This window comes from Hipposideros armiger, unplaced genomic scaffold (genome assembly GCF_001890085.2).
Source record: "Hipposideros armiger isolate ML-2016 unplaced genomic scaffold, ASM189008v1 scaffold_222, whole genome shotgun sequence".
NCBI classification, from domain to species: domain Eukaryota; kingdom Metazoa; phylum Chordata; class Mammalia; order Chiroptera; family Hipposideridae; genus Hipposideros; species Hipposideros armiger.
In genome coordinates, this window is record NW_017731572.1 from 1,911,013 (window position 1) to 1,937,165 (window position 26,153).

Below are 26,153 nucleotides of genomic sequence, written 5' to 3' on the forward strand. Positions count from 1 at the left end.
AGAATTTTATGGTAAAGCTGGAGACAATTAGAAACTCATAAAAGAAAAAAAAGGGAAGGAAGCAACCAAACTAGTAAACCAAGTGTTGAAATGTGTCCTCCTGCCTAAATGGTATTTCATGACATGTTCCCTGGATTCCATAAAAGTAGTGAATTGTAAATGGGAAGTTTGTTTAAATTAAATTTGATATTGAAAAATTTTCAGGTTCTCATGGCCCCTTGAGATCATTACATAGGTTATAAACTCCTACATCTAAGATTCCTTAGTTCTAGGTGAGTGTTCAGCTGCCCTACCTACCTTCATCTTTTTCAGGAAATTTGAAGATATTTAAGAGTGCTCTTCCTAATCCCCTTAAAGAATGTCTTACCTACAATTCACAACTATCAGCTTTGAGCATCCAGGTTGCAATCTGGACCATTCTCCTCCCTGCTTTCTTTTTTCCCTGACCCCTCATGGCCCCTTGCTCTCAGGCAGAAACATCGTCTCTCTAAGTCCTCATAGCACTTTATTTAGACTCTTACAGAACTTGTCTTATTCTTCCTTGTTCAAAGACTTATTTGAGTATTTCTCTTAACCCTTACTAAATTTTGCATTCCTGTAAGGCAGAGACTGGTTTTTTCCTACTTTCTACCCCCTTCAGGGGCTGACATGGTACTTTGCATACACAGAAGATACTCAAAACAAAAAGCATTAATCAAATGTTGTAATTAGCCAATTATTTAAAGAATGATGATTTAACCAAAGGGGAAAAATGACAAATTTATTTCTATCCCACACAATCTATGGTGTGTCTATTCAAATATAGCTAAACTTGGAACAAACACAGTTTCTATATTTATTTAAACTCTTTGTTGTTCATTTGTTCTTTGTTTTTGATTTCTGAACTAACCCCCAAGAAGACGCTTCATTCCTGAAGGACACTGAGCATCACTTTGGGAAGTTAAGAAGGTAAGAGTTACTTTCAGCTTAACTGGGACTGAAATCGTTGAAATTAGCAAATGTTGTTTTACACATCTTCATTCTTGCTGCATTCATAAGGAGCTGAAAATGATGAGGTGGAAACGAATTATTTAAGTATTTGTAAGGGAAAGTTACAAAATCTGCAGGTTTTACCAAAAGAAGAGTGTTTCCCCAACTTTGCTCATTACACTAATAAGTATAAAATACAGTGCAGAACTCTGACATGCAAGCCCAGGTCCATAGAGTTAGTTGGCCCAGAACATGACGTTCACAAGGTCAAGATTCAGTCTTCACACACAGGCAAACGTTGCTGTTCTCGAGCAGAGTCTGCACCCCTGAATCCACCCAGGTGTGCCTTTACTCACAAGTAATGCTGAAAGAATAAAGAGAAATATATTCAAACTTATTCCCAGCATAGTAATAAAAACCCTTTCCTGCTACCACACTTTCCCCTGCAAAATTTGTGCTTAGTAAAGGCAATTCTTGATGAATTAGGACAAAAAAAAAACCCCAAAGTATAGTTGAGTCATGACCACACCATTGTTGACAAGATACAGTAGCTGAGAAATTCCCAGGAGAGGAATGCAAGTCAAGAGCAGTGTCATGCTGAGTACACTGAGTACAGTGTCATGCTGTGGGGGTGTGGGGGAGGGGGGGGGCACTCAGAAGGTGGTGATGGAGATTAGGAGGACCCGTATGGTCATCTCAATTAGAAGACCCACCAAAGACAGGAGCAGAGTTCGTGGTTGAAGGGACACTGCTATGTGGGGTCTGAAGCAGGTCAAGCTCTCAGAACAGAGAAGAGGCTAATGAGGGGACATTTGGGGAGCACCATGAGTCACACCTCGAGAGTTTAATCAGACCTAACAAGGTGAAGTTTATCAGTCAAGAATAAATTATTTTACCCTTGGGTCTCAGAATACAGTTGCATAAATATGGGGAGAAGATTTGACTTAGCAACTGCACGTACGCAGGGGATTGAGGGGCTTTGCTTGACAGTGAGCGATGAGTCAGCAGTGGGAGAAGGCTGCCAAAAGGCAGTCACCACCTCAGGCATTACACCTAGGTCAAGAGAGGTGAGGGCAAATGATGATGGAAGGTGACATGTGATTTGGATGTCACACTTTAAGAGATTAACAGGAGTGGGTTCATTATGATGACAAACGAGATTCAGAAACTCATCACTGAAGAAGCAGATGAAGATGGAGCAGGGGCTGTTTAGCATGGAGAACATAAAGCAATGGAAATGCAGAGCAGCCATCAAATGGGTGAAGAGGTGTCTTGTAGGAAGAAGGTTTGAACTCCTCCTGCTGCTGGAATAAGGATCAGTCATCCTGAAATTACAGAAAGCCAGATTTTAGTTGAAAGCCAGATGAATATTTGGCCAGTGAAACCTGCCCCAAATTGAGAAGAATTGTCCCTGAAGGTGTCGAGTAAGCTGGACAACACCTTTGCAAGATTGTTGCTAAGATAACTCTTGCATCATCTAAGTAGTAAAGTTAGGAGATACAGGGTTCTGAGTCATGGTTAGAGCAGTGGATGAAAGGAGAAAAATCTCCACCTCAAAACTGGTAGTGACTTGAAACCCAGATGGAAAGTCTTGTTTTTCTAGGATGCCTAAAAATATAGTTGATTGTGTGCTACTGTAGTCTTTCCACAACTTTTCTTCTTTTGCCTATAATTCACAACTTGTGGTATATATTCTTATACTACAATGGCAGATTTTGCAATATCCATTTAACAACAGCACTATTAATTTATTTAATATTTTCATTTACATTAATTCCTGTTTTTCCCCTTAGATTTGTTTTTTTAAAGTTACTCTTTATGCTTTCTATGAAAGTGTGGACTTGTGGACCGTCAGCACCTGCAGAGATATTTGTTATACATTCAGAATCTCAAATCCCACCCCAGACCTGCTGAATCAGAATATGTATTTCAACAAGATTCCCAGTTGGATGCATATGCACACTAAAGTTGAATTAATATTAAGAAATATTTGCCTATGATTATTTTGTGTATGCCCAATGAGATCATGCCATAGTTTTGGAAAGAGTGGCTATAGGAAAGCAAAATAATGCTTTAAACAAGTGGTTCCCAAACATCACTGTGTTTAAAGCCCTTGAGAAAAATTCAGATTTCCCAGTCAACTACAGAGATTCTGTGGATTTTGATATGAATCATTTGATATGAATCAAACTTTGGGTACCATGCTTAACACTAAGCCAAGTTAAATAAGGTAAGGCCATAAACCCGTAACCTGACAAGATTCCCTCATGCTATAGAGCAACCATTCTCAAAATGTGGCTCATGGATCCTTGGGCAGTCCTGAGAACTTTTCAGGGGGTCAAAAAGAATTTTCATAACACCCAGATGCTAATCACTTTTTTCACTGTGTTGACCTAATAATGAAAAACCAAGGATAGATAAAACTTCTGGTGCTTTATTACAAATTAAAGCACAGCACCAAATTGTACTAGTAATCATTGTATTCTTCAGGCCTTATACTGGCACTGAAAAAACGTTCGTTTTTTTATTTTAATTTAAAAAGCCAGCTTCATTTTAAAATGACTTAAAATTTACAGCAAGCAATAAAAGTTATTAATTTTATTACAGTTGATCCTTGAACAACATGGGTTTGAACAGCACTGGTCCACTTATACACAGATTTTATTCAATAAATACTGTAAATGTATTTTCTCTCTTCCTTATGATTTCTTTAATAACATTCTCTTTTCTCTAGCTTACTTGATTGTAAGAATACAGTATATGATATATAAAATATGTGTTAATTGACTGTTTACGTTATCATTAAGACTTCTGGTCAAGAGTAGGTTATGAGTAGTTAATTTTGGGGGGAGTAAAAGTTACATGTGGATATTTTACTGCAAGAAGGTTCAGTACTCTTGACCCCCTCATTGTTCAAGAGTCAACTCTATATTTCAATTCTTGTATACACATCTTTTAAATATTCTGTGTGATGAAATGGGAAGTTCGCATAAGACACTCCAATTGCAAACCAAAGTTGGATAGTTGTCTCGCGAAAAAGCACATGTACGGTTGTTTGAGTTGCAAGATGAACTAGCCACTTTATCCACAAAGCACCAGTTTTACTTGAAAGAATGACTAGTGGACAAACTGGTTATTCAGATTTGGCTATTTGGCAGACATTTTCTCAAAACAGAATAAAGTGTGCTTGTCATTTCAAGGAAAACAGCTGACAGTATTTGTTACTAACAATATATTTGAGTTTTCAAGCAAAAATTTGAATTTTGGAAAACTTATATCTGTCACCACTAGCTTGACAACTTCCTAAAACTTAAAGAATTTTTAAATGAGATCAGTGGTAATATTAATGATTGTGATTGTTTTATATTTTATAATGAAATGTGTCAATACTTGGAAGTTCTGTATAACTCAGTGACCCAATATTTCCCAAATGATTAATGTATGATGTTCATACATAAGACAAAGATCCATTCAAAGTTCAAATACTGAGCAATGGATTTTAATGTGATAGAGTACAAAATACTTGTGGATATAGATTCAGATTTCACATTGCAACCAGCTTTTATGAAACTATCACTTACTAAATTTTGGTATAATATCTAAGAAGACTATCCACAATTATTTGAAAAAGTGATTAAAATACGGTTCTCTTTTCCAAATTACATAACTGTGTAAAGCCAATTTTCTATATTTACTTTAACAACAACAAAACTTACAGCACCAGACTGAATACAGAAGTAGACATGAAAATACAGCTGTATTTTACACAACAGATGTTAAAAAACGTTGCAAAAATTAAAAACAATGCAATTCTTCTGGTTAATTCTAGGGAGTTTGGGAAAATATAGTCATTTTCATAGAAACATTATTTATGTTAACGTGTAATAGATTAGAGAGTAATTTTAAATACATTGATAAATATTTTTAAATTTTCTCCATTTTAATTTATAATATAGTCAGTATCGGTAGATATGACCTACATAAGCCAAGTATTGTTAGATTCTCAATTTAAGAGTATGAAGGGGTTCTGAGAACATGAAGTTTGAGAACCACTGATACAGTAAAACTCACTTAAAACACAACACAAGGGACCCCTTTCAGAGAAAGGGCAGGCAGTATGGATGAATTCTTCCTCATTGCCCAAGAGCAAGACATTTAAACTTGCATCATGGCCACAGGCCAGGGGTCCTCTTTGCGGGTGCTATATTGAATTCCAATCTCTCACTATGAAATCTTAACCATGAGCCACAGATGATTCAACAGAGCCAGTGGCCAAAGTAAAATTAAAACATAACTAATCAGAATAAAGCCCAGAGGGAAGCAGATGCTTGTCTTTCTGTAAGAATAGAACCCCACACAATCCCAGGAAGGGATATAAGCAGCAACTACCAGTGAAGGGCCATTTCATAAAGAGTAAGATGGCGTTGCGTGCCTTCCAAGAAAGAACTATAAAATGTTCAACTCTCCCACTTTTAATAGAGAGCATAAAAGGCCTTATTCAAAAAACATGTACTTTTCTTAAGAAAGGTATGGGGATACGTATGTGTAAAATTAATTCCATTTTGTGGTTAATTACAGGAGGATGTAAGAAAAAGAAAAAAAAGAGAGAAAGAAAGAGAGGGAGAAGAGATGTGAGGAAAGTAGAGGACTCAGGAAGGGTGGGGAAAGAGACCCAGAGGGCATGGGAGCAGCGAGTGCAGATGAGGAGGAATCACAAAGCCACACACCTACCTGCAGGAGGCTTTAGAAATGAGGTAGGCTTGCTTCTTCATTTTGAGTGGGAATAGACAGGGGCCCAGAGAAGTTAACTGGTTTGATCAAGTTTAGTGCTCTGATTTTAAGCCAGATTTTCTGGCTTCTAAGCAGAGAAAATACATCAAGAGAAGGAGGATGGTTTGAAGAAAGAGTGACAAGAAGGATAAAAGGGAAGGTTGGGGGGGGGGGCGCAGAGAGAGAGAGAGAGAGACTGAGACCTATACGCACCACACTACACACACACACACACACACACACACACACACACACACACTAACCAGGCAGTAAGTTCTAAGGCATGCATTAATCTGATTAAACACTACTTGTCACACCCTGACACTGCTTCACACAACTAAAGTTTGGAGATCACCGCACTAGACCCAATACTTTTCAACTCTCCTATATATAGAAGTCACTTGGAGATCTTGTTAAAATGCATCTTGTGATTCTGTAACCTGGCTGGGTCTGAGATTCTGAATTTCTAACAAACGTCTGGGTGATGCTGATACAACAGGTTCAAGGACCACACTTGCAGTAGGAAGCCTCTCTGCCTGCAGTTTTCAGAGTGGTCCCTGGACTAGCAGTGTTGTCAGGAACTCACTGGAAATGTAAATTCTCAGGCCCCACTCCAGACCTGCTGAATCAAAAGCTCTGGGGTTGGGGCCTAGTAATCTGTGTTTAAACAAGCCCCCCAGGTAATTCTGATGTTTGTTCAAGTTTGGAGCCATTGCATTAGGCCGTAATGCTTCCTGTCACATTGTTACCTGTAATTAACTAAACAAGTGTGGCAATATTTTCTGTGCACCTCATTACTTTTCACTGTGCTGTCTGAAATTTCTACTAGTAATTATCAACATTCCTGTAATTCTTCTCAGACACCCTTAAGATTTGGTGATGACACCAAGACTATGGGGCTCAAACGTGATGTGTAAATTAAGGAGAGCCTCCTTTATTGGGTTCACCTTGACTTCCTCTAATTGGGATTTCCATGCCTGGGACTGAACTAACAGAGATTCCCAAAACCAACATCAGAGATGAAAACAGCCCCCCCAAAATTTTTTTCTAAAGTAAAATATCCCCTTGAGCTTTTCCACTTGCCCATTTTAAGTTCCCAGACCTGATCTTAGATGCCCCAGGACCTAGGTTAATCTCAGGACCTTTTGAACCTGGCCCCCTGTCTGAATAGAAATAACAGGGTGGGGCCCTTCAGCTTCAGCTGTTCTCCAGGCTCCAGATTCAGCAGTCCCTCTCTGCTCTTCCCAGCCCCCTGCAGTCATGAGCTCTGATGCAGAGATGGCCATTTTTGGAGAAGCGGCTCCCTACCTGCGAAAACCAGAGAAGGAGAGAATCGAGGCTCAAAATCGCCCGTTCGATTCTAAGAGAGCCTGCTTTGTAGTGGATGATAAGGAATTATATGTGAAAGGTATGATTCAGAGCAGGGAAGATGACAAGGTCACAGTCAAGACCCTCGATGACCGGGTAAGTGTTGATCTCAGATGTCCTTGATAATAAGGGCATCCTCATTTTCCTTTGGAGTGGAATATTAGAAATTGCATACGAGTCCTTAGGAATCTGAAGACACAATAACACTTTTATCTATTCTATAGTGAAGTAGCAGGTGAAAACACCATTGTACACACCTTTGCTCCTGATTCTTTCCTTCTCCAAAGACTTGGGCTTTGAGAGTTTTTGTGACGTTTGCTTTGGAGAAAGGCCAAGGTGAGGGTGGAAGACTTGGACTATTTAAAGGAGCGATTCATGCTGATTGCTATTGGGTAGGATGATTAAATATAGCTCTCTAGGCGGCAGAAAGACTTACAGAGGAAGCTACAAAGGCAATGCCTAGTTTAATGTAGACAGTTACAGTGCCCTATTCAGTTCAATATTTACAGGACACCCACCATGTCTGTCACAGTGTCTATCACTTGGCAAATATAAGCAAATCTCAGCATCTGTTTTCCCAAACTTTACCACCTAGTGTAGGAATTAAATGTACATGGTAGGTATGAATCTCAGTTCACAAACTCAGGCTTATAGGACAGATCTTTCTTTTTTTTTATTTAATTATTGAACTTAATCTCTGATTTCAGCCTCTTTTCACTAGGAAATTATAAATTTAAAAAGTAAAATTTCTTCAACCGTTCTTGAGATTCCAGCCGCTTCCCTCCAGGATTGTGCCACATTTTTAAAACCTTACACAGAACCCCATTGGGGTCTCTCTGCCTCCCTGAAGGATCTGCTAAGAAACAAGTCTCAGTGCCTGAAGCGTCAGCATTCGCAGACTTTCCATCTCCCCTGTGCTACTTTGGGTGTTTCTTTCTAATGTAGGGTAGTAAGGCAGGAAAGCCTCCTTTCCTCAAGAGATTTAATATATACCAACAAACCCCCTTCTTTTTATCCTTCAGTAAAACTCTCAAAGTTTTCCTAAGGACTTAGGCTTTGGGAAATCAAAAGCCAGAAAGACTTGCAGGCTCTTTCTCTTTTCAGCCCTATTTTCTACCTGTCCTGATAAGTGGAGTGCAGAGCCGGTGGTATGTTTGAATGGAGGAGGAAGGTGGGGTAAACACAGAGAGGGAAAAATTAAGTGATAGTCTCAAAATATTGTTCAGTGTTGGACTATGATGCAAGTGCAAGTGTTTTAACTACTAGAGCAGAGGTACACAATTTTATGCAAGCCTTGAAAAGACAGGGTAGAGAGGAACCAGATTGTGGAAGAGATGGCACTTGAGCCGAACTTTGAAGATTTCTAGACATCATTTCAATGAAGACATTCCAGATAAAGGAACCCATGTGGGCTGAGGTATTGAGGTGGAGATGCACAGAATACGTTGGAGTAGTCCTTTCCAACCTTCCAACCTTTGTCTCATCTCAGCATTCACAGAAAATGGGGTAAATAGAGGCAATCTTAGCCATCCTGAGTTGCACCTGGCCCCCAGAGGGCTGAAGGGCTCTCTCACTCTGCACATCTGGAACGCACTCCTGGCACACAGAATGGCACGCTGACTGGGAGCATCAGACCCGAGTGGATTATGCAGACTGACCAGCATTAGGCTAACCAAGGACAGTTATTTATGGATCATCTCTGGGCATGGAAATGATCCATAAAGTTATCCGTAGTAATGGGGTGAATGTACCATAATCTCTTGCTGCTTCCATCACACCAGTAGGGTGTGGTACAGACCATCAGCCCTCCCACTCGTAACATGCTCTTCCTCTCAACTCTCAGACAGTCACTGTGAACAGTGACCAGGTGTTCCCCATGAACCCTCCCAAATTTGACAAGATCGAGGACATGGCCATGATGACCCATCTCCACGAGCCCGCTGTGCTGTACAACCTCAAGGAGCGTTACGCAGCCTGGATGATCTACGTGAGTGCCCTTCAGCCTCTCTTTATTCCGTTTATCTCTCTGAGTGAAAACGAGATCCACATGTTGCATTGTCTGATTTTCTCAGACCTACTCGGGCCTCTTCTGTGTCACCGTCAACCCCTACAAGTGGCTGCCGGTGTACAACCCCGAGGTGGTGTCTGCCTACCGAGGCAAAAAGCGCCAGGAGGCCCCGCCCCACATCTTCTCCATCTCTGACAACGCCTATCAGTTCATGCTGACTGGTGAGTGATTTCTTCAATCGATATTTTAAAAATAGTTTTTAGTTAATTATTCAATTCCTTTAACTGAACTGGTTCTTAGTTAATTATTCAAGCCCTTCACAGGCCTTAGTCATCTGAATGGTGCAATGATCAAAGTAACCTTGGGAGATTCAGATGCTTTTGTGATGGCGAGCTGGGGGTGTAATATCTTTCATTACCAGTCATGGTGCATAGGCCATAGGACACTAAGCACATGCTTATTTGGGAGAACGTGGAATACAAAGAGATGCCCTGCCCCCACATCCAAAGAACCCCTTAACATGGGCACACTTGGAAGAGGGTCTGTATTAGTAGCCACATAAGAATGCAAAGTTGGAGAAAGGGACATAGCGGTGTGCCTTCACCAATCTTCCTCCCCAAACTCAGGCTTCTCTTTCTCCTCACTAAATTTCCAGAGTAGCCCAGGAAATAGAGATGTGGTAGTACTGTCACACCGTCATGCCTAATATCACTTCTGTCTGTTTAATTTTCACCTGACATGGCTTGGTGTGGATATAAGTAGAAGCACCTAAGATCTGACAACATTTAAAAGTCACCTAGTACAATGTTGTTCAAATTTCAGTTACTCCTATTTCACATTCATGATTTTAGGCATTTCTGCATACTTAATATTTTCTTCAAACTGACTGAGGTTACATCAGTTTGAAAAGGAAGATTAGTATCACCATTTATAACAGTTTCACAGTTCTGGAGGCTGGAAGTCCGAGATCAAGGTTGTCAGCAGGATTGATTCCTTCTGAAGGCTGAGAGGGAAAATCTATTCCATGACTCTCTTAGTTGCTGGTGGTTTGTTGGAAAACTTTGGTGTTCCTTGAATTGTAGAAACATCACCCTGACCTCTACTTTCACCTTCATATGGTGTTCTCCCTGTGTGCATTTCTCTCCAAATGTCCCCTTTTTATAAGGATACCTGTCATATTGGATTAGGGGTCTACCTATTCTAGTATGACCTTATCTTAACTAATTACATCTACAATGACCCTATTTCCAAAGAAGGTCACATTTTGTCATACTGGGGGTTAGGACTTCAACATATGAGTTGGGCTGGATCCTAGATGGTGTAGTAAACACTGTGCCTGTGTTCTTCCATGAACACATTAAAATTACAACTAAATTACAGAAAAATCAACCTGGAGAATCACCTAAAGTCTAGCCAAACAGAAGTCCTATAATTAAAAATATAAAGAAGCTACATTGAAACTGGTTGGGGGGGGGGACGACACAAAATGGGCCCAAACTTCTTTATGGAGGTTGAGAATCAGGAGGGATATCTCATCCATAGAGGTTCTTTCCCAGAATAGTGAGGGACTCCCATCCCCAAGCTGACTTCCCCGGCCCAGAGTACTGGTGCTGGGAAGAGGAACCCCCAAAACATTAGGCTGTGAAAAACGGAATTCTGACCACCTGGGTGGGATGGAAGCCTGCAGGAAACCCAGACATCCTCTTAAATGGCCCTTGCACAGACTGACTCACTCACAGGCACTCACCCTGGGATCCAGTGGAGGGATGGTGACTCTGAGGGTGTCAGAGGCATGCAGGGGGCAGACTGAGGTGTGTGGCTTCAGAGCAAGGCCTGGAGGACACTTGCCATTTTTCCCTGTGAAGGATCCTGTGCAGCCAGCAGGTGGGTGCCATCTTTTCTGTGTTGAGCCCACAGGGCCAAATTTGAATCTGATTCATCTGGAGAGTTCTGCTGCTCCATCTTGCTGACTCACTGGAAATCTGACCTAAGCAATTGCCACCCCAATGCCTGAGGCACTTTCTCAGGGAGTAGCCAGACAGCCCCACCTACACTGCACTCTTCCTTGAAAAACTGTCAAAGTCCTTGGGTCCTAGGCAGGCGGAAACTGGCCTCAGTATGCTCTGAGATTTTTGCCGAGTAGCTCCAGGCTCAGCACTGGCATCAAACCAGAGTCTACATTAATGTGGTGAACACAACTCCTCCCACTTTAATGACTCCCTGAGACACTGACTCACTCAACAGGTGTACCACAAGAGGGTTTATCAGTTCCTGAACCTCAAGGGAGCCAGCAGGTGGCAGCAGGCCTCAAAGTGTCTTGGCTTTTGTGGTGCTGCTCCAGGCCTAGTACTGGTAGCAGGTGTCCTCGGCTCACAGCGTGGTCTCTCCCACACACCTCCAGGTTTAGTACAGGCAGCAAACAACTGCAGATCACTTTGTAACTCCTACCAGATAGTGCCCAGCTGGTCATAGACAGTAGGTTACTTGTGCCTGCACTGGAGCCCCTCCCAAAGGCTCCAGAACCAACATACTTGGAGGTTGGCTCAGACCACAGCAGAGCACCGACCAATTAGCCCTACAAGTATCAGACACAAAGGGTGGTCTCAACAGGCACCAGAACCTACTGGGGCAAATCCCACTTAGTGGTGTAAGCCCCCCACACAGCAGCCCTTAAGCTGTGGACGTGGCCAAACCCCACAGCCAATCAGCCTGAAAGTCAATCCCACCTATTGATGTGCCAATAGCAATCAAAGCTCAGCTATTACAGGAAGGCACACACAATCCACACAAGGGACACTCCTGCAGCACCCAGAGCCTGTGACCAGGGAGATTGTGCCAAGGCCCCATAGGGCACCTACTACATAAAGCCATCCAGCCAAGACTGGGAAACATAGCAGATCTATCTAATATGTAGAAACAAACACAGAGAGGCAGCCAAAATGAGAAAACAAAGCAATGCATACCAAATAAAAACAGAAGACTCCAGAAAAAGAGCTAAACAAAATGGAGGCAAGGAACCTACCAGAGAAAGAGTTCAAAATAATGGTTATAAGGATGCCCAAGGAGCTTAGTGAGAACTTAAACAAAGAGGTAGCAAGCATAATAAAAGGACATAGAAACCATAAAAAAGAACTAGTCAAAAGTGAAGACTAAAATAACTGAAATGAAGAATGTACCAGAAGAGGGCCGGCCGAGTGGCGCGATGGTTAAGAACTCGCTTGGGATGCCAGAGGGCCCCGGTTCGGATCCCACATATGAGGGCCAGTGACACTGCCCTCTACAGCTAAGATGCTGAACAACAGCTCAACCTGGAGCTGGGCTGCCGGGAGTCGCCGGCGACGGCGTAGGCTGCAGCCCCTGTGGCAGTGGGTTGCCATGGGCTACCGTATGTGGCCAGCAGCCAGCGTGAGCGGCCAGCAGCCGCAGTGAGCGGTGGTCCAGAAGCCGGCGACTGATCTGCCTCGCCAGAGAAGAGCGTGATGATGGTGCCAACTTGGGCCAGTGAAGCGACATCCTCCACAACTAGATTGAAGAACAAAACGACAGCATCTTGTCTGTTCCCCTTCCCCCAATTCCCCAGCACTGTTCCTATCCCCCTAATTCCCCAATAATAAAAAAATCTTTAAAAAAAAAGAATGTACCAGAAGAAATCACCAGCAGACTAGATGAAGCAGAGGATTGAATCAACAATTTGGAAGACAAAGTAGCAGAAATCACCCAATTGGAACAGCAAAAAAAAACAAACAAACAATCCAAAGAAAAAGGAAGAGTTTAAGAGACCTCTGGGACAACACCAAGCATAACAACAGTTGCATGATAGGGGTACCAGAAAGAGAAGAGGGAAAGCAAGAAATTGAGAACCAGTTTGAAGAAATAACAACTGAAAACTTTCCTAACCTGGCAAAGAAAATAGACATACAAGTCCAGGAAGCACAGAGAGTTTCAAACAAGAGGAACCCAAACAGGCCCACACCAAGACACATTCTAATTACAATGACAAAGGTTAAAGGCAAAGAGAGGAGCCTAAAAGCAGCAAGAGAAAGGCAACTAGTAACTTATAAGAGAGCTCCCATAAAACTGTCAGCTCATTTCTAAACAGAAACTTTGCAGGCCAGAAGGAATTGGCACAAAATATTCAACGTGATGAACAGCAAGAACCTACAACCAAGATTACTCTACCCAGCAAGGCTGTCATTTAGAATCAAAGGACCAATAACGAGCTTCCCAGACAAGAAAAAGCAAAGGAGTTCATCACCACCAAACCAGTATTACAAAAAATCTTATATAGACTTCTTTAAGACAGAAAAAAAAATCAAAATTATGAATAATAAAATGGCAATAGCTACATATTTATCAACAATTAATTTCAATGCAAGTGGACTAAGTGCTCTAATCAAAAGACAGAAGAGGGCTGAATGGATAAGAAAACAAAACCTTTATTTATGCTGCATACAAGAGATTCACTTTAAATTGAAAGACACACACAGACAGAAAGTAAAGGGATGGAAAAAGATATTTCATCAAAATGGAAACAAAACAAAACAAAAACTGGGGTAACGATACTTATACCAGACAAAATGGACTTTAAAACAAAGGCTATAACAAGAGACAATGAAGGACCCAGTTATCCCACTTTATGGTATTTATCTAAAGAAACCCAAATGCTACTTCAAGGGGACATGTTCATCCATATGTTCATTGCATCATTGTTTACAATAGCCAAGATGTGGAGGCAGCCTGGGTGTCCATCGATGGAAGAATGGATAAAGAGGAGGTGGTACATACATACAATGGAGTATTGTTCAACCATGGAAAGGAATAGGTTCTTGCCATCTCTGGTGGCATGGATGGACCTGGAGGGTTTTGTGCTGAGTGGAGTATGTCAGACAACGAAAGACAGATGAATGTGATTTCGCTTATATGTTGAATTTAAAGAACAAAATAAACAAACAAACAAAACAGAAACAATCTCATAGATACAGAGAACATTTTGATGGTTGCCAAATGGGAGGAGGGTTGGGGGGTGAGGGGAAAAAGGGAAGGGTTTAAGAAGCACAAATTTGTTGCTACACAGTAATGATGGGGATATAGGTTATAGCATAAGGAATATAGTCAATAATATTGTGATAACTATGTATGGTGTCAGGTGGGTACTAGATTTATTGGGGTGATAGATGGGAGGGGTTGGGGGACAGGGTGAAAAAAGTGAAGGGATTAAGAAGTACAAATCTGTAGTTACAAAATAGTCATGGGGATGTAAAGTAAAGCATAGGGAATATAGTCAATAATATGGTAATAACCATGTATAGTGCCAAGTGGGTACTAGACTAATCAGGGGGGTCATTTCTTAAATTACACAAATGCCTAACCACTATGCTGTACACCTGAAATTAATATAAAATAATATTAAATGTCAGCTATAATTGAAAATTTTTAAAAGGGTAGAAAAAGGGAAAGGGAATAAGAGGTTCCAATTTCCAGGTATAAAACAAATAAGTCATGGGGATGTAATGTACAGCACAGGGAATATAGTCAATAATATTGTGATAACATGGTACGGTGTCACATGGTTGCTGGACTTATCATGGTGATCACTTCTTTAGGTATATAAATGTTGAATATCTACGGTGTACCCCTGAAACTTATATAATATTATATGTTAACTATATTTTTAATAAAAATCTAAAAAATATATTTTAAAAAGTATGAGTTGGAGAGAGGGGGAGAGATACAATTCAACCCATAACACTACTGTAAATGGAAAACCATCACTTTCCATAGTTAGAAGGTAAAGGTAAAAGAAAAATGCAATAAAACCTATCAGTGTTCACAAATTCTAATTAGAAGATGTGGCTTTTCACAAGCTCTGAGTCTGAGACTTACTTTCTTTGTTAAAAAGGGAGATGAGAAAGTGCTACTGAAGAGTAAAATATCTATGAACACAAATAACTTTCACATTGTAGGATTAACTGTTCATGTCCCATGCTGCCCACGTTACACATCCCACATTTGAGAAATTTGCACATATTGTCTCAGAGAAAATTCGACATGCCCAAATCATCATACTGCTAGTTCAAGGCAAAGCCAGAACTAGAATTAACCAACCCCAACATTGCCCAGTTTTTATGTTCTGTTTTTATTGTTTATTTATTTTGTTTTGCTTCCTTCTGCATTTCTAGATCGAGACAACCAGTCTATCCTCATCACGTGAGTAACCCATGTTTGCATGATGATGACTTGGAAGCCAGTGCTGCCCCTTCCGCTCTCCTTAAACTTACTTACTTTTAAATCAACAGTGGAGAATCTGGGGCTGGGAAGACTGTGAACACCAAGCGTGTCATCCAGTACTTTGCAACAATTGCCGTCACTGGAGACAAGAAGAAGGAGCAGCAGTCGGGCAAAATGCAGGTGAGACGTACCCTGTACCTGGAGCCTTGCTGGGTGAGAGCCAAGTGTATGCAGGCCTTTGTGCTCAGCAGAGATACACAGCACAAGGTCATGGCCCAAGGGTGCTTGTGGGGTTCCACCTAGTGAACTCAGGCTCTAGCACCGGCTCCATCGGTAACAGCTGAATGACCTTGAGGAACGCCACATCCTCCTGTGGAGAAGGAGTGGTTTAGGCCAGTGGTTCTCTAGGAGGGCTTGTAACAACCCATGGCTGGAACCCAGGCCCAGAACCTCTGAAATTTCTATTTCACATTCACAATCCTGATATTTTGCATTTCTAACATGTTCCCACTATTCATGCTGTTGGCCCAGGGATCACACATTGAGAACCACTGGGCTGGACAACAGTTTTCAAACTGCTCTGGAGCCAGAAGGATAAGCAATCATGCAGGGAAGTCAGGGTGAAAACTCTGTTTTCTATAAGCAGACTTCTGAACAATCGTTCTCATAAAATATGTTTTGCTATTTAACGTTTTTTTGAGAATCACTGTTTCTATCATATGATCTCTTGGGTCACTTTCATTGCTCATATTCTATTTATACTTCTGAACACAAGTATCTATATTAGATGGGTCAGAATGCATTATATTCTAAAAATCCATGATGTATAATGAAATGTTATCAGGGAAGAAAGTCTGAGAAATCAAGATGGAGCGTGGCATCTAGTGTGGCAGAAAACACTTTCATACTTTGCTAAGAAGACCATCTCTAGGATGGGACTTTGACGATTTCTCGGGTAGGGTGGGGCTGTGGGTACCTCCAAGCTGCTAAACATCTGCACTGGCCACCAAGCTGGGCTCGTCGACATTTCTTCCTGGACCCTGCCTAGAGCATCCACACTTTCGAGTCACCGTGGGGCTACTTCAGAAGATATCCAATGCCTTCTTTTTTTTTCTTCTTGTTTTTTATTAGGGGACCCTGGAGGATCAGATCATCCAGGCCAACCCCCTGCTGGAGGCCTTTGGAAATGCCAAGACCGTGAGGAATGACAACTCCTCAAGATTTGTAAGACCCAGTCCAATTTCCAACTATCCCCCAAAACCAAACCCTCTCCTCTAATGCTGGATATGGAAAATTGCCACATAAACTAGAATATATTTGACCTTATTCTATCTAAGTGATTCAGATCAATCTACCCGACTGGGATATTCTGAGACACTTTGAAGGCCATATTGGCTTGTTCCCAGCAGAGGAGGGATTTAGCTGTCCTTCTCTAACTACTCAACATCACCTCAGAGCATCCGGAAGTCATGGTGGTTCAAATTCCACATGTAGAGAGCAATTCCTTTATGATAAAATCGGTCTCTCTAGGTGGAAACATTTTAACATGCAGAAGTCCATCGAGAATATCCACTGACTTCTTAGCCATGGAAACCTTAGTGTAAATTAAGTTAGCAGATGTGAACTCCTCCAAGTCAGGATGTATTGGGATTAGGGAAAAGCTGGTGAAGGCAGAAGAACCCACAAATTGGGAATAAGTTGATATTAAAGATATTGAAGGACATGTTTCATCCTTCAATATTTTACCTAGGATTAGCTCAACCACAGAGGCATTTACTTCCACACTGGCAAATAAACAAGCATCAGCCGGTGGAGCAAGAACCCCAAGGTGAAGCCTTCATTTATGCCTGTAGTTGCAAAAGCACATCAAAATTTCACACATCTCAATAGCTGGATGATCTCAAGCTTACATTTTGTTGTTACCTCTCAAAGATAAAATGGTCATTGATGAAAGTAGATGCATCCATCAAAGGCTGCGGCTCCAAGCCCTGACCTTTCTGTTTTCCCTTGCTCCTCTGTGCATTGCACATCCATCTTCCCAGTGCACCACTAAACTCTTCCTTGTAGGGGATCTGGGTGTTACACAGCAGAGATATGTTACACATACTTGGACCAAGTTAGTCATTGCACTAATCAGGCACCAGCCTAAAGGAAAAGACAGTGCCTTCAGGCACTCATTATTTTCACTCCCATTTGTGTAGTCCATGGGCCTCCCCTTTTGGCCCTTGACCCAGACATCACAATCATTCTGGTTATTCTGTCTACTTTCTACCCTCTACACAAACACGTGCGAGCTAAAATTTCCATCATCTTGCATTAAGCAGATAAAAATACTGAAGACACAATGCTTATAATTCACACATACCTCCATGGACCCTCCACTAACTCTTTGTAAGCTTCATTCAGAAAATATTGAGAATATTTCTGAGTACCGACTACATGCCAGATTGTGGGTAAATAAGTAAGACAACATTTTTGCCCTCAAATGTGCTCACAGTGTGGTAGAGACCACTTAAGCAGATAAGGTAAGAAGGGAACAAACACACACACACACACAACTTTACCTCTTGCACCCCAAAAAAGGGGGGTAATCAGACTCTGAGTGGGTCATTTGGGAGCCAGAGAGCCTAGCCTGAGCCTGGGAGATAGGTTTTCCTGTAGTAAGCAGTAAGGACAACCGAGGCAAGAAACCTCAGAAGTAAGACCCACAGGCAGAAAAGAAGTCAGACAGATGGTCCAACTAGGCTATCAAAGGATGTTATGGAGAGTTTGAGAATCCAGGTACATGAGAGGAAGATAAAATTAAGGAGAAAGTCTGGAGTGAGGTGGCCCCAAGCAGAGAGCTAGGGAGGAAGCATGTGGGCATCCCCAGAGCTGCAGCAACAAGACCAAGTGCTTTGGGTACAGCTACCTGAGTCTCAGCTGACCAAGCCTGAGGACTCTGGGTGCCAAGCAAACAGAAAAGAAGGAAGTCCTCACACTTCTGGCAACACTTCCTCCTTGACCCTACACTCCCCATCCATCTGTGGTAGCACCTATCAGAGGCTAGCCATAGTACCATCTAAATAAAATAACTGATGTTTGTGAATCTGCCATTGGACAGGGGAAGTTCATTCGAATTCATTTTGGAGCTACAGGAAAACTGGCATCGGCAGACATTGAAACCTGTGAGTCCAAACACTTTATTTGGTACCTTGGCATTTGGTCACAAAGGCATCTCTTGGGAACCTGAAATCACATTATTTTTTTGGTTACTTTAGATCTCTTAGAAAAATCCAGAGTGACGTTTCAGTTATCCAGTGAGAGAAGCTACCATATTTTTTACCAAATCATGTCAAACAAGAAGCCAGAACTAATTGGTAAGTTCTTAGAACATTGTTCTCATCTTGCAAAGCAGTCACATTGGAAAAAAAATGACAAAGTTGTGGCTGTGACACTAAATGGATCTTTGTGTTTCACAGACCTGCTTCTGATTTCAACCAATCCCTTTGACTTCCCCTTTGTAAGCCAAGGGGAGCTCACCGTGGCCAGCATTGACGATAGTGAAGAACTATTGGCAACTGACGTAAGCATTGTGTTTACTTATTTATTTTTTTAAGCATAGAATTATCATGTGTATGAACTGAGAGGCCCCTTAGCGATCTGATGAGAAAACTGGGATCAAGGACTGCTGAGGGATGAGACCCAAGATCTCAGAGAATTAGGAGATGGCACCGCTCCCCAAGTTCTCCAAAATGAGACTTCTGTTCTCTAGCATTTGAGAGTAAATGTTTGCATGGATAAGGTTTTTAAAGGTTTTGTTGGAAGTTTTCAGGTTACAAAAGCATCTGCACAATTCTTTAAGAAAATTTAGAAAATGTGGAAAAGTATAAAGCGGGAAAAAACAACCCACTGTGTAGCAGCCACACATCCCTCCTGCTGCCTTCCATCTCAGGCTCATGTCAGGCACCCAGCTCCTCAGCAGGCCCGGCAGGCTTCTGGCCTTTAGCTCTGGGAGTATCAATAATAATAATAATAATAATAATAATAATAATAATAATAATAATAACAACTACTCAGTTCATTGAGTTATTACATAACATGTGCTAGGAACTGAGATAAGTGCCTTTGACTACATTGTTTCATTTTAGCCTCAAAGACCCTTCTGGGATAGGTACCACAATAGTCCCCATTTCACAAAAGTGGAAACAGAATCTTAGAAAAAATACATAATTTGCTTGAAAACATGGAGTTTGTAAATGACAGAGACAGTGTTCGAATCCAGGTCTTCCCAACCCCAGAATGTGCACTTTTAACTAAAATACACCATCTCTGAGCAATTAATCTCCACCCCCCACTAGCTCCACCCTCACAGAAGCCACAAGAACTTGTGAAAAAGGACCTCGTCCAACATTCTAAGTGCATTGCCCAGTACCCAGCTTCTTGGCCTTCAGTTTGTGACATTTCCAGGTGATGCTGTTTTAAAGCAGGTAGAAAATGTTCATGATCAAATCAACTTCAGTCAACTTCAGTCTAGCCATTATGCATTTTAGCCAGGTCTCCCCAGCCTATAACGACTGATGAGTACAGAAAGGGCAGGTTAACAACTGATGCAAGGCTGCAGCCCTTGCAAAAGGCCCTCCTATATTAATTCTAAAAGTTTCAGAGGTGTCTCAGGTCCTCCCTGTAGATCTTCTGCTGTCAGGGTCTGCTGTTGTTTCTCCCTCCCTCAGGGCCTCTTCTGAGTGATGGTTTATGGTCAAGTCAAATGGGGATTGCTTCCTCCAAGAGGCTACCCAGGCTGGTTCTTTTCAACTTAGTGAAAGTCCTTTCTCTTTTAACTTACAGCAACCCCTCCATAGTATACAGATATGCATCTGCTGGGGTGGGATACGGATTCCCGGGGAGCCATCATGGTCTCAGAATCTCTCCTCCCCTTGGTCACTTCCTGGCATGAACTCTCCCTCCCCCAAAAGTGCCTCACTCTTTAATACCATCCTGCTGACACTGACCTACTGAGTCTATCCCACCAGCTCACCAGATATGTCCAGACAGGTTTCAACTCCACCAATGGACATTGCTTAGGCTCAGGCTGCAAACCCTGCCACACAATTGATATATATACTCCAGAGAAGGATTTTCTAGTTAAAAACTTTGTGGTAAAAGATGGGCCAAATTGTTATAAAGCCAAATCAGCAACTGCCGTAATCTTTGAACTCAACAGTGCTAGCTCAAGTCCCAGTCTTATGACATCCTGCCTATATGATTTTGGGCAGGTTACTTACTCTCTTAGAACCTCTGTTCTTCACCTGGAAATTTGGGAAAATCTGTATACCTACAAGGTCTTCATAGGGACTTAATGAGACAACACATGGATGGTGCCTCACCATCCATGGTGAGTGGGTCTGCAAAAGTTTGCTTCTTTTAGGTGCCTCAAAAAATTAAAAATAGAACTACTATATGACCCAGCAATTTCACTTCTGGGTATTTACCCAAAGAAATCAAAACACTAATTTTAAAAGACACATGCACCCCTATGTCCATTGCAGCATTATTTACAATAGCCACTTAGCAACTTAACTTAAGTTACAAAAGCAACTTAAGTGTCCATCAATAGACTAATGAACAAAGAAGTGGTGCATATATACAATAGAATATTATTTGGCAATAAAAAAGAACGAAATATTGCCATTTGTGACAATATAGATGGACCTACAGGGTATTATGCTAAGTGAAATAAGTCAGACAGAGAAAGACGAATACCATGTGATTTTATTTATATGGGGAATCTAAAAAACAAAATTATTGAACAAAACAGAAACAAACTCATAGATACAGAGAACATTTTGATGGTTGCCAGATGGGAGGGGGTTTGGGAAGATAGGTGAAAAGGGGGAAGGGATTAAGAAGTACAAATTTCCAGTTTAAAAACAGTCATGGGGATCTAAAGTACAGCATAGGGAATATAGTCAATAACATGATGATAACTATGTATGGTGTCAGGTGGGTACTAGACCTATCGGGGTGATCACTACATAAGTTATATAATGTCTAATCACTATGTTGTATACCTGAAACTAATATAATACTGTATGTCAACTGTAATTGAAAAATTAAGAAAAATATTTTAAGAAAGGAAGCTAAGAGAACAGGTCTCAAAAGTCCCCATCACAATAAAAAAATTTGTAACTATTGATCAATACATGTGATGATGGATGTTAACCAAACTTACTGTGGTAATCATTTCATAGTATATACATATATCAAACCATTATGTTACACACCTAAAATGAATACAGTGTTATATGTCAATTATATCTTAAAACTGAGGGGAAGAAAAGGAGGAAAAGGTTTGCTCCTTTCTCATTGAAAAATGATGGTATTCTTTTCAATACTCTTCCCTTTCAGTTCTAATATTCTATGAGGCCATATTGTCTTGATTCTGAACATTAAAATTCCTGGATTACGGTGCCAAACTGTCAAGCTATTGGACACTATTTCTCAAACACTATCCATGAGACTTCCTTCTCCCAGTATCACACAGTGGCTCCCAATGGCCTCATCCAGAAAATAGTTCCCAAATCTATGCACAGTGTGGAAGGATTAAAATGAGTTTTTATTGGATGGAAGAAAACAGATTATTCAAATTTTCTTCCCATGATCTCCAACCACCTACACAAGCATGTTAAATTAAGGAAATAGTTTTTAACCCCTAACTTACCATACTGCACCTGTCATCCATTTATTTTGGCAAATGCTATCTCCCGTGCTACACAAACATGATGAGGTCTTTGCCACAGAAAGCTGTGTTTGGGTCACTGAGTCCAACTGTGAAACCTGTCCTTTTTTTTTTTTTTTAAGCTGAGCTATCCTGCCACCTGTTGGCATCTCAGCTCGGGCTGGGCATCCAACCGCTGTTGCTCAGGGCTCACACTCTTGAGCGAGCTCTGAAACCTGTCTTTTCTTAATTTCCCAGAATGCCATTGACATCCTGGGCTTCAGCTCTGAGGAGAAAGTTGGGATCTATAAGCTCACAGGAGCCGTGATGCATTTGGGGAACATGAAGTTCAAGCAGAAGCAGCGTGAGGAGCAGGCAGAGCCAGACGGCACCGAAGGTAACCGTGTTGGGAAGGGGACTGGGATTTTACTTTCCATCTGTGTTCATTTGTGAGATAAACTTGGTGTTCATCTCAAGCGCTGCTCTTTGAAAATTGTACAAACTGAATTTGGGTTGTCCAAAGCTCATTGTGCATGCTCTGGGGAAGTTTATTCACTTGGTCAAGAAATCCTATATTGGTGAATCCTTGAAAAAATAAAATGCCTATTTCTCATAAATGAATAATCACTATCCACACTCCTAACTCTCAACCATCACAGTTTACCCACTATTTTAAGGTGGACATTTATGACATGGTTAAGTGAACTTCACATTCCCTCTGTGCATATCATTATTAATATCCAGGATACTGTCCTAATCACCCAGACCTAAGATGAAGCCTTTGGTAAAGTGGCAGCGAGGTTTCTTCCTCCCAACGCTTTCTCTTCCACTCTGGTATCTGTTGAACTTGACCCCGAACCGAGGACTGGTGTACAAATCTTCCTCCCTGTAACTCATCTGGATGATCTCACCATCCCCCTCTTCCTCACCCCCCAAAAGCCTGGAAATAAGGCAGAGGGCAGTGGGAGGGGCTAGCAGCGGCAGGACACACCCACCACATGCCCTGCTCGGCAGGCTTTATGTTTCTCGCACTGCGTTTTACAAACTCCATCAGTGAAAGGCTGTTTGTCCCTGTTAATTCTGCCTTTCATAACATCCCCACACTGTGTGAAGCAGTGTGTCTTGAGCCGCATATAGCAGAAGGAAGCAACAGCCTTGAATTTAAGGCCAGGAAAACATACATGACTCTATTACTGTTCATAAAGGCTTGCCTGATTAGATTAGGTTTGCCCACAATAATCTCTTTTTATTAACTCAAAGCCAACTGAATAGTAGCCTCATTACAGGAGTAATATCCCATCACATTGATAGGTTACACACACACACACACACACACACACACACACACACACACACACACGCGCGCGCGCGCGCAGAAGGGATTTATACAGGGAATGTACACCAGGGGGAGCAAATCTTGGTGACCATCTGGGAATCCTGCCTATCACAGAGGTGCACGCTCTGTAACAGGAGAGAAGCTCAGAGTGTCAGCGTTGGGGTAATCAGGGAAGGCTTCCTGGGGGAAGGGGGCATTGACATGGACTTTGATGGATGGATAGGATTCTGAAAGGTGTGTGAGAGGGCAGTTTAGTCAGAAGACATGTCGTGAGCAAGGGGACAGAGGAAGGAATGTGATGGGGAGTGAGAGGCAGAGAGTGGTCCACTTTGGCTACAGAAGAGGATATGTGTAATGGATTTGTAAAAGATGAGATTAACCAGTTTAGGAAGGCCTTGAGTGCCAGGATAAATGGTTTAGCATGTCTGTGGTAGGCCCCAAAAGCCACAAAAGACACTCCAAGTAGCAGGAGAGGTACGTGGGCCAACCTGAAATTCATGTGTAAGCAGTCAGGCTCACCAAGAGCATGGAACCTTGAAAACCAATGCCTCAGGCTTCTCAGCAAGGGCAGACCATGTTGATCTCTATCACAGCGGGGTCACAGGCTCTCTTCCAGTCCTGGCAGCCTTGTGCTCAGGGTTTCGGAGCAAGAAGAGCCTGGAAAAGGGGAAAGCGAAGAGCTGTGACCCGGGCCTGAGCCTTTCTGATGATGATACCAATCCAAGTTAATATTCACTGAGTCCTCACTCTGCACCAGCCCTGGTTTGCAACAACTCATGCAATGGGGTACTGTCACTATCCCCCAGTTTACAAATGACAAAACCGAGGCATACAGAAGCGAAACTAAAATTTGAATCCCAGTGCTCTGATTCCAAAGTCCAGGCCCTCTGCCACTATACTCTTCTATAGCTCTGAGGACAATGGAGATGCCAGCTGCTTTGAAGGTGACATGAGTAGGATTTGTTGCCTGACTGAATGCAGGCGTGTCAGAGGTGAGAAGGAAGGCTATATTCACCCCACTCTTTCAAGTGTTAGTGACCAGAAGAATAATGGCACCATCCACCCAAGAGGACATAGCAGGAAAAAAGGATTAATTTGAGCAAGGAGTAAAGTACTCATTTGGCCTCTGATTTAAAGCACTTAACAAATACTGCCCTGGATTTTTATTAAGTTGTCGCCCTGACCCGCAATAGGGTGATGGTCCCAACCAAGGAGGAGCTGCCCTGGGAGCAGCATTTCTCTACCTTTTAATGAGCTCAATGCAGGGAACCAGGTCCATCCCAAAGTCAACTGAACTGGAATGTAAATTGTCAACATTCAACTACTTTTGACCATTTCCAAACACTGGAGAGCTGGGTCAAGGTTTCGTACTTTTCTCTCGGCTATTAGCACAGTCTCGCATAAATTAGGAAGGCACTTAACATCTATTCATTGTCCAAATGGTGCCTCCTTTACTTATACATCATTTTGTTATATAATGAGACTCCACTATTACTATGTAAGTGTATTTTTTAACAAAATAGAAACATCAGTCAATCAACCTATAATTAAAGATTGCATCAAGAAAGTAAATTAAAGTTCTTGAAAACCTGGATCCCTGGACTATGTTATTGAAGCTTTATTGGACAAGTCCAGGCCGGCTGCACAGAGGAGAACATAAAAACATCAAAAGGGAGTATCGAAAACAATCCTGGGAGAACTTAGGGCCCGACTGGACACTTTAGCAACTGCTGGTTTTGTGTGATGTCATTTCTCTTCTTCTTTTAGTGGCTGACAAAGTTGGATACCTGATGGGTCTAAATTCTGCAGAAATGCTGAAAGGCCTGTGCTGCCCGAGGGTGAAGGTGGGGAATGAATATGTCACTAAAGGGCAAAATGTCCAGCAGGTAATGGAGATGTTCTGAATCCAGTTGACTCAGGGGTTTGGCTGTTTTTACCATCATCTTAAAGCTCTTTGGGTGGCAGGTATCAGAGATACAAATGAAACTGGCTTCAGCATTAAGAGGGAATTCATTTTTAGGCCTCAGGGGTAAACCAAGGAGCGCTCACCAGGTGTCATGCGGGCCTGGAGCCAGGAACTGAAGAGCCTTTGGAGCCAGGAGACTCTCTCTAGCTCCTTCTCTGGGGCTCCATGGGGTGTCATCGCTCTTCTTCTCTGTGTGTCCTCACTAGGCAGATAAGCTTTCTCCATGTCTCCTGCCCACGACCACCTGATAGCTCCCAAGTTCATATCTCTATGGTTCCAGCCTCACCCTGAGACTGAGGCCAGTGTCTTTTGACCCCAATTCCAAATTCTCAAGAGAGTCACTCTCTTGAATCCAACTTGGATCAAATGTCCACTTCTGGTTCAATTAACTGTGTCCAGGGGCTAGAGGCATGTGTTATAACCATGGTTCTTAGAAAACTATCTTTGTAAATGGGACAGTTCTCAGAGAAAGGGGAACATCATGAGCTGGGCGAATGCCTCAAGAAATATTTAACATTATGTTGCACTATATGAAATTGTCCATTTCTAACTGCTTCGAACCTTCAAGACATTGACTTCGTATGTCTCCACTTAATACAACCATAAAAACACTAATGTGAGAGTTCAAATTCAAGGTGACCAACTCGGTGGGAGCTCTGGCCAAAGCCATCTACGAGAAGATGTTCCTGTGGATGGTGACCCGTATCAACCAGCAGCTGGACACCAAGCAGCCCCGGCAGTACTTCATCGGGGTCTTGGACATCGCTGGCTTTGAGATCTTTGATGTGAGTTGTTTGGGAAAATGGCCAAC

At 42.0% G+C, this 26,153-nt stretch overlaps 1 protein-coding gene across 2 annotated transcripts in view; it reads left to right on the top strand.

The window, feature by feature from the left end:
• The first annotated feature begins 895 nt into the window (after positions 1-895).
• The window catches only part of LOC109389126 (myosin-13), a 59,672-nt gene continuing 34,414 nt past the window's right edge, over positions 896-26,153 (top strand). The window contains exons 1-13 of one of the 2 annotated variants that reach the window (XM_019654422.1): positions 896-948; positions 6,988-7,203; positions 8,951-9,094; positions 9,180-9,336; positions 15,295-15,322; positions 15,412-15,523; positions 16,475-16,567; positions 18,447-18,510; positions 18,604-18,702; positions 18,805-18,908; positions 22,299-22,437; positions 25,144-25,262; positions 25,978-26,127. In XM_019654422.1, the coding sequence (XP_019509967.1) occupies positions 7,000-7,203; positions 8,951-9,094; positions 9,180-9,336; positions 15,295-15,322; positions 15,412-15,523; positions 16,475-16,567; positions 18,447-18,510; positions 18,604-18,702; positions 18,805-18,908; positions 22,299-22,437; positions 25,144-25,262; positions 25,978-26,127 (1,413 nt within the window). In that variant the 5' untranslated portion in view covers positions 896-948; positions 6,988-6,999. Of the gene's footprint in view, positions 949-6,987; positions 7,204-8,950; positions 9,095-9,179; positions 9,337-15,294; positions 15,323-15,411; positions 15,524-16,474; positions 16,568-18,446; positions 18,511-18,603; positions 18,703-18,804; positions 18,909-22,298; positions 22,438-25,143; positions 25,263-25,977; positions 26,128-26,153 lie in introns of those variants that run through there. The other variant, XM_019654423.1, reaches the window with a different exon arrangement.